Source organism: Choloepus didactylus, chromosome 7, assembly GCF_015220235.1.
Source record: "Choloepus didactylus isolate mChoDid1 chromosome 7, mChoDid1.pri, whole genome shotgun sequence".
Taxonomy (NCBI): Eukaryota; Metazoa; Chordata; class Mammalia; order Pilosa; family Megalonychidae; genus Choloepus; species Choloepus didactylus.
In genome coordinates, this window is record NC_051313.1 from 33,396,357 (window position 1) to 33,405,584 (window position 9,228).

At 37.9% G+C, this 9,228-nt stretch overlaps 1 protein-coding gene across 5 annotated transcripts in view; it reads right to left on the reverse strand.

Moving 5' to 3' along the window:
* Positions 1-8,860, reverse strand: part of DSE (dermatan sulfate epimerase) — a 49,660-nt gene extending 40,800 nt beyond the window's left edge. The window contains exons 1-2 of one of the 5 annotated variants that reach the window (XM_037842158.1): positions 1,075-8,860; positions 5-473 (exon numbers count right to left, since the gene is read on the reverse strand). In XM_037842158.1, the coding sequence (XP_037698086.1) occupies positions 5-420 (416 nt within the window). In that variant the 5' untranslated portion in view covers positions 421-473; positions 1,075-8,860. Of the gene's footprint in view, positions 1-4 lie in introns of all 5 variants that reach the window. The other 4 variants (XM_037842156.1, XM_037842159.1, XM_037842161.1 and 1 more) reach the window with 4 other exon arrangements.
* Positions 8,861-9,228: the final 368 nt, after the last annotated feature.

Genomic DNA, 9,228 nt, shown 5'->3' on the forward strand with positions numbered 1-9,228 from the left:
CTACCAACTAGGCTGCGCTGCCATCCTCTCCATGTAGTCTTTAGCCATGTCTCGGGCTTCAATGTTCTCAGGATACAGCACACAGAACATTGCCAAAGCACCCAGGTTGTTTCCATAGATTTCGTTCCAGCGGGCGCTGTACTCTTTGGGATCCCAGGGAGGAAGATACTCCAAGGGGCTGGAGAGCATGGTGTGCACAGCCTCGGTGAGGAGGGCGGCGATGTGCTCATGTGTGCTGGCTGCACGGAGCTGTAGCTCCGCCACCTCAGCCCTGGAGAAGTACAGCATTGGGTGGCTGTCGTAGTTGGCATTGGTGAAGGGAATCATGACTTCTGGGTTCTCCTTGGTGATGTATGCTGACACAAAGCAAAAGAGATATATGAAAAACACACTGGGAGCCCCCCGTGTGTGAGTCCTCATCGTGGCATCAGATCTCCAAATCTCCAAGGAAGCCAAACCATCTTTGGAAGATCCTATAGGAGAGAGAAAAAAGGACACGTCAGTCAACGGAGCATAGCATAGTAGGAAACATAGAGTAGGCAGGGACCTAGTTTTTACAAAACTGACACTACTGGAAAAGGACTCAATATTGAAAAATAAAGCTAATGAATTTAGGTATTCTGAATGTGACCAAAACTTGATCTAGGAAGAAAGAGCACTTGAGAAAACTTAGTAAACTTAATAAGTTCTGATTTTATAAAACTAAGTAATGTACATCAGATACATTCATTTGTGGGAAACAGAACCTTAGATTTCTGGAATCAATGTAATATTTGTTCAAGTCAGGGACAAAAACTCTCCTTGGCATTCTCCTCACATTTTGTCATGCAAAAAAGTTTAGATTTTATATTTTTTTAGACGTTAAAACGTAGACCACAATAACCAAAAGCATGTGGTGAAATGTCTCGGGAATCTAAATGGACATTATGGAAAAAAAAAATGGAAAATCCTGTATTTCTTAATGTGGACTCTTTCACCCTAACTCCTCCCACCTTCCTAACATTCCCCATTCTGTAAAAGGAATTAGAAGTAACACATCTATAAGAATATAAGCAGATAAAATATTATGCATACAATTAAGTGTCTCCTTTGCAGGGGCCGAAGGTGAAGGCTGTGAAGACAAAGGCCAGGTAAACACCTGCCACACCCACGCTCACCCTGGGCGGACAGCATATGTGCAAAGACGAGACATGGGGTCACAGGACCAAACAGTTTGACACATCCTCATTCAGAAAATAAAATCACACAAGTAAAAAGCTAAAATAACACGTGTACATTTTCCCCTTATTATCTGATACTACTGTCTACTTTTTCATTTTGCATATGGATTCTGGTGTCTTTCAGCAAGTCAGAAACTTAAGCCAAACTCACATATTTTCTTAACTACTTGATTTTCCTAAAAACCTCTTTTCAGTGGTAGATTTGCTCAAAGGTTAAAGGAATGTCTTTCAAATGTAAGAACATTAGTGGGGGAAAAACCTCAACCTAGTCTATGTCCTACATCTGGGATAAAGCGGGCATAAAATCTCCCAGAGGAAAATCAGGAAATTCTTAAAATTCTTAAGAGGGGAAAGGTTACAGGAAACAGACCAGAAAAAGACAGTTTTATGTAAATAACGAACAGTAGTTTTGGGTTATTAAAGGGAGAAAATGATGGAGAAGAATCAACCTCCCAAGATGAACGCAAACTATTTTCCCAAGGAAGAACCACCTTGTCACATTCAGAAGGGAGAAAACTAAGAATTTAATACATACACAGCTCAAGCCACCTTCTTACCTTGCTGCATTTTCAAGAGAAAGGCGGGATGCTCCCTTAAATTCTGGTATTCTTTATATTTCTAAATGTGCTTTAGACTAGATATAAGAAAACACCATGACAGTGGTTTTGTGAAGTGTTTTTAACTTATTTCAAGAGCATAACTTGTGACGGGTTAAAAAAATTTTTTAATTTAGCCATGCTAAATAAAACCTGTAAAACAGAAATCACTCTTGGATTCGGCTGGTATTTTGTCTAGCACCCAAAGCTTCAAGGCGACTGGCTGGATCCTTCAAGGTCAGAGACCCAGCCAAAAGAAATAGTCTTCTGTGGTTACGCCTGAGGAGGGGTGTGGGCTCTGGCAACCGGGATGTGGCTGGGACTGAAGTAATACTCAGTTTCCCCAGGGGTTCTTTCTCTTCCCTTTTTCAGAGAACAATACTGCTAATAATGTGTGTTGTTTAAAAAAACGTGTGTGTGTTTGTGTGTGTGTGTCTGTGTCTGTGTGTGTGTGTTGTGTGGGTAAGTAAAATAAATCCCCAGAAGTCCAAGATTGGGTGCAGTCTTTATCAGTGTAATTAGCATTAGCATTGTTAGGGTTTTCGGCACCCAGAATAAGGTTCGAAGTTTCTCCTTCAACTGACCAACACATGCATGGGACTGAAGACATCTTCTCTCAACTACTGGTTTCTGAATGTGCAAGGAGTGCAAGTCATGGGTAGGTAGCGGGATGGCCTTGGGAGGATGGATGAGAGGATGTGTGGAGACTGGAATTTCTCCATCTCAGATTCTGTTCCCACATTTCCTAAGGGTTGCTAAGCCTGAGGTTTTTAATTCTCTTTCTCATTGCCCTGTGCATACCTCCCCTCCTACCCAGGACTGAGTCACTGACATAGTCAGAGCTGCTCCAGAGAGGCCCTCACACCACAGGGTCTACATGCCTACACCAACAGAACTCATACTGTGATCCCGGCCACTTCTGCCCCATTGCTTCCAGTTATGTAGGTTGGGTCTGAGTATATTTAAACAGAAGAGGGGATCCCAAAGCACAGAACCTCATTAACTTGTTGTTTTGGGAATGATGCCATCTGACAGTGCCAACTATTCTTGATGGTTCCCTTTTATTGCTGTGAGTTAATCACACATTTAAAACAATTCTTGTTGGAATGTCATAATGGCCATTGCAGAACCCAAGGAAATTCTGCTGAAGAATCACCTGTGAAGACTGCCTGAGAGAAAGGGCCACAGCTCCTCCGGGGGCACAAATTGCCTGTTGCCTTCCTTAGGTTCCATTCAATGTGCCCAGCCTTCCACTGCTCTCCCAGCTACTAAAACCTTTGTTGAAACACCCAGAGAGTTGATGTCTCCTGTATATGCCACACAGCTGTATAACATTAGACAGTTTCAGTGATGTATAATACATGCCTCAGAGAAGGCGTAAACCATAGCTTCATTTTTCCATCACAGTGCCTGGCAAATAAAAGGGGGTTCATCAATGCTGTTTAAACTGAACTACACTCTTAGGCTTAGGAACTGGTAAAGTAGATCTCATCACTCAATTGAGCAAGGAGAAACTTTGTTCCCCCTTATTGGAAGCCGAGACAAGTTTGGGATTTTCCAGTAAAAAATTTTCTAGGAAACTAATGGACGAAAACATTCACAAAGTCTAGAAACTTACATAACTTAAAAAATATTCAATAGTTGAAAGAAAGAGAGAAAGAGGGAGGGGGAGGGAGGGAGGGAGGGAGAGAGGGAGGGAGGAAGGAAGGAAATTGAACTAAACTGACGACTAACTGAATTTGCTTTCGGCTGACAATCTAAAGGGAGACCTAATTCCCATCCATCATCTTAACCCTGTCCAGAAAATTCCACCGATAAACCCCTATTTCCAGTCTTTGGAATTTTCCCTCAACCATTCATCTTTGGCATTGTGTCTTCCCACTCTGTAAGGAGAGGAGTTAAAATTAGATAAAAAGTGTATTTCTTTAAATAATTTTAGGTGGTGAGCTTTTATGTTAATTTTATGTACTTATTTCAATTTGCATTAGGAAAAACTATAACTAGCACATCAAACCTGAGATTTCAAAAGATATATAAAGCTCCTGTTTTAAATTCATGGAAATTTAAAAGTAAGTTTAAAAAACATAAAGATGATAAATAGATATGGCAAAAATTCCTGAAGGCATCGTGTGAATGATTACAGTTTGAGAAATGCTGAAAATGCAGAGTGAAATAATAACTGTTAAAGGCTATGAGTTTACCAGAACCCCCAACCCCAAACCTTCCTCTCCCCCACCATGAAACACACACACCCGCACGCGCATGCACACACACACAGACACACACCTACACACCTTGGAGAAATAAATCTATACTTCCAGATGTTTGCAGATAATCTCTCAAGCCATTCTCCCCCTAGCTCACTGTGTTCCAGACAGAGCAGGGCAGTGCCAGCTGCCTTAAATCTTTACATTGCACTTGGCCCAGTTCAAGAACATGGCATTCTCAATTTGGTTAATTCACAGAATACCCTCAGCAGCTGACTCTACTAATACATACCTTATTCATAATGAAACTCTCAGGATTTTTGCATGACCTTACTGAGCCTCACTTCCCATGAAATTCTTTCATTCCTCTTCTCTTCCACTGTAGTACACTAATTTTCACAAACCCAATTTTCCTCCCCTACTTTGTCTCCTTCTACACAGCTCAGAGGAGGTAACATTCCTATAGTTTGACTTAATTGATAGATACAGTACAGGCATTTGAGAATCACTGTTACCACAAAATAAGTCTGATAGTAATTTGATCATTTCCCTGCAGCAAGCCCCATATCTAGCTGCAGTGCCCTGAGTCTAGCTAGCATTATGCTAAGGTGAAGCCTAATGATATTAAAAGCATTTAACAAGCTGCCTGAATTCTGATTTTTTTAAATCGGCCCTCATAAAGCAACACTAAGCCCCAAATTATTTTGCTTTAAGTCTAGTTCCAATAACCACTTGCAGCTATTACAATTGCTGACACAGAGACACTTTGTTTCTATCACCCTAAATGCTTTTTGCATATTTAAGTTTTTACTGTACAATAACAAAGTGGCAAAACAATTAGTAATTTGCTCCATATGAGAATCAGCCTCAGAGGCAGAACTAGAACCCCAATCTCCTAAACCCTAAACCAACCTTCTTCCCTTTAACAAAACTGGGCTACAACGTTCAACACCATTAAGTCTTCCATTTTTGCCATCCTTACACAAAGAGAGCACAGAATGTGCTGAGAAGGAAAGGATCTGAAAACTAGTGCTCGCTTCAAAAATGATGTGGGTTTCCAAATGGTCTGGGACTGTTTATAGAATGAAACATACGGTAGAACAAAAGTTCTTTCAATTCCTCAGGCTTTAGAAATATAGAAAAGTATACGGATGGAAGAGAGAAATCACCCCATAGAAAGTTAAACATGCCCCAAATTAAGATGGATTAAAAACACTCTTGTAATATGTGTCAAATCTAAGAAGCACAGCATAATGATTAACAATATGGGGCTTGGAATTGGACCTAAGTGTAAATCCCAGCTCTGCTGTCCACCAGCTTTGATCAAATGACTTATGCTCTCAAAGCCTCCATTCTCTCAGACTTAAAATGTACCTACTTCATAGGGTGATTAAATATGTGTGATGCACTTATAAGGCCTTTAACCTGTCAAGAAGTAAGAGCTCAATGTTATTTTTAATAAAAGGGAAGAAGCATCAGACATGCAATGTTATGTTCACCTGTCCATAATCCATACAATATTTTATTTTAAAGAAGCTATATCTTCACACTTTATAGGCAAAAGAAAGAGAACCAAAGAGGTTAACTGATAAGGGCTTGTTTAGAGAAGCAGCTGAACTTGAATGCTCCTGACTCTTCAAGCACCATCAGCCATTACTCACTGGAAAAGAAACCATATGACCCTAGAAATTTTTCAAGTATTTTGGGGAAGTTTTCCTTCAATGAAAAAAAATATTAAACTAATTATCTGATAAAAATATGGTTTAGGTACTATACTATCATTATCTTAAAATTATACTCCCCGATGCATAAGCCTGTGGTTTCAAGCCAAAAGTACAAATGCTTAAAACCAAGAGCTCTTAATCAAAATGAAAGTTGCTTTTCCTGAGGGTTTATTGTTTCCTTATTTAAGAGCGAAATGAAAAATACCTCCATAAAAGTCATTTTCAAACAAAAATCCATGATGCTAAATGATAGCATATGGAACCCCCAAGAATTTACACACAGTACTAAGGGAGTAATTATAACCCTGAGCCCACACAGCAAAACCACACTGTGTATAATAATGGTATTCACCATATTCACATACAACATTAGAGAAATTTTCAGTTAGGTTTGTAAATTAAGCTCAGCTCTGTGCACTAAAGAACATTCCTATCACTGTCCCCTGGAAATATTTTGGGAAGATTCCAAATTTTCTCATTAATAATGAGAAATCTGAAGCAATCTGAACCCCACTTTCTTTCTGACACCAACAATAATAATTGCACAGCTTCCTTCCGTGAGAAGAACAATCAAAGTTACATTCACAATGCCCACAGCTATTTTCTGATGTCAAATCTGGAAGATTCCATCTTTGAGTCACCAGAGACCATCTGAAAGGGGAATTTAGTGGGTCTCAAATTGAATGCATATTTCAGTAGTAGGGTTTTTTCTGGTGCATGTTACTACAAAGCAAAGAACCATTAAGATCCAGCTTTTAAGAGAGGGGTTGTCATTTGGAATGGAGAAAAGTAAAATCTGTACTATTTTCATGGAAACAAGGAGAAAGTAAGGTGTGGAGGTGGTGAGCTACAAAGGCACTGATGAGACTACTAGGGAACTTGATGTTGGGAAGGCTAAAAGAGGAAATAAAATGATTATACCTTCTAAGGTAAGCTATGAGTAAATTCTAGTTTATTCTGTGGTCTAACAATTGGGCATCTTCTGGTTGGTATTTATGAAAATTTTAATTCAATTTTCTTAAGAATGGACTTAGAATAAAATCTAAAGTATTTTCAGAATACTTTTATTCTGATATTATCAGAATAATTCAGTATATTTTTTGTATTCTGAATGTTTGAAAAGTAGTAATTTATGCACATCATGTTTTGCAGTGCATTGTTATCCAGAATTGGAATATCAATACCCTAAACATGCTGGGGATAAGAATTAAAAATCAATGAATTAATTCAACTACTTACTGACAGCTATTAATTCAATACAAAGTGAATAAGTAAAACCGAATTCTGCTGTAAATTACTACAAGATAAACATCAAAGAAACTAGTGTTATTTTAAGATTTTGGTTAAGGTTTTCTTCTTTTAACTTCATTATAAATTTAGTTTATACTCTGATATTTCATAGAATTTGTACCACAATGCTTGACAATAAAGATTAACAGCATCCTCCCTCAGTCAAAAGCAATTTCTTTAGCCTATTGTGCCTGACCCCAGAAGAAAATTAGCAATCTTTCATTAAAATTTCTCCAAACAGTAAGTAACCCAGGTTTTCTGCAAAGGTCTGAAGGACCAGCTTCAGCTTTCTCAACTGTACCTTTAAGCATGAAAACACACTTCTGTGGCATCACTGGCTAAAAAAAGCACAGAAAAGAAGATGAATAAACATAAGGAAGCCATAAGCTAAATTCCAACTTCATACAGTTTTAAATAACTGTTAAACTAAACCATGAAGTGCTCATGAAAACCAAAAAAAAAAATTATCTTCCTGCAAAGGATTCATGAGGCAGATCGGTGAGGCGATTAAGGGCTGACATCCGGGTTGGAGTAGCTTGTTTCAGCACTGTAAGACTCTGGACAAGCCAATTACCTAAACCTATTTCCTCATTTAAAAGGAAGATAAACATAGTATTTGGGCTAGCTGGGACATTAAATGAGATAAAACACATAGCGCTTTAAAGTTGGTGTTCAAAAAAAAAAAAATCTGGTTATCATTCTTCATGTCAGAACAGTGTTAGAGGTTGAGAGCCAAGCTGGAGCCAGACTTCCTGGGTTGACGATCAGTGCCACCACATCCTTAGCTATGTCCCTGTTTCCTCTGTAAAATTGTAAAAAATAATAGTACCTTCCTCATAGGGGTGCTGAGATTAAATTAGCCAGTACACTTCCTAGGATTTAGACAGTGCTTGATGAATGCTTGCAGTTATCTTCTCAATGAGAACTGCAAAGTCAGCCCAACTTGGAGGAAGTGCCCCAGGACACCAGGAGGATGCACTCACAAAACTATCACTCATAGAAAAGTTATTTTTAAAATAGGTACAACATGCTATTTATTCGTAAGTTTGGATACCCCAAGAGCCTAAAAATATCAACTATTTTAACAAATATGAAGTATCTGATGCCAAGAGCTTTCTCCTTCTTCCTGCTTCACTGCACATTTATAATTTTCAATCTACATACTCCAAGTAAGTGAACTCATCTCAGGGGAAAAGAAGTCTTTAAATTTAATACTATTTCTTCCTCAGAACCTTGAAGTTTGTATACATAGATAAAACTTATTGAAACAGCACACTGATATACATATATGCTACACAGTCAGAAAAATATTCCAAATACGGAAACATCAGTCCTGAGAAAATTTAAACAATGAAAAAAATTATTTCTGAATTTAAATATAATTTTTAAAAAGCTATCATCTGATCAAAATACTTTTTTCCATTTCCCACAAATGCCAACATACATTAACTCCTTGAATTTGTGGCTAAAACTATTTTTTTCTTTGATGTAACTTTATTAAGATATATTCACAAACCATACAAACCATCTGAAGTATACAATCTATGGCTTACAGTATCATCACATAGTTGTACATACATCACTATGATCAATTACAGAACATTTTCATTACTCCAGAAAAGAAATAAAAAGAAAAAAGAAAACACAAATCCTCCCATATTTCTTTATTCTCCCTCCCCATTACTGGCCCACAGTATTGGTGGGGTACATTTGTTACTGCTGATGAAAGATGATTAAGATATTACTGATAACTATAGTCTATAGTTTGCAATAGGTACATTTTTACCATATACCCCTCTATTAGTAACTCCTTGTAATAGTGATGTACATTTGTTCTAGTTCATGAAAGAACTTTTTAATATTTATACAGTTAATCACAATCAATGTCCCTGCAAGTTTCACTGTGTTATACATTCCCATGTTTTAACCTCCAGCTTTCCTTCTGGTAACATACATGGCTCTGACCTTCCCCTTTCTACCACATTCACATACAATTCAGTACTGTTAATTTCTCTCACAATAATGTACTACCATTCCCTCTATCCATTTCCAAATGTCTAAGTTTGACCTAGTTAAACATTCTGCACATACTAAGCAACAACTCCCCGTTCTTTAGCCTCATTCTATATCCTGGTAACCTATATTCTATATTTCATATCTATGAGTTTACATATTATAATTAGTTCATATT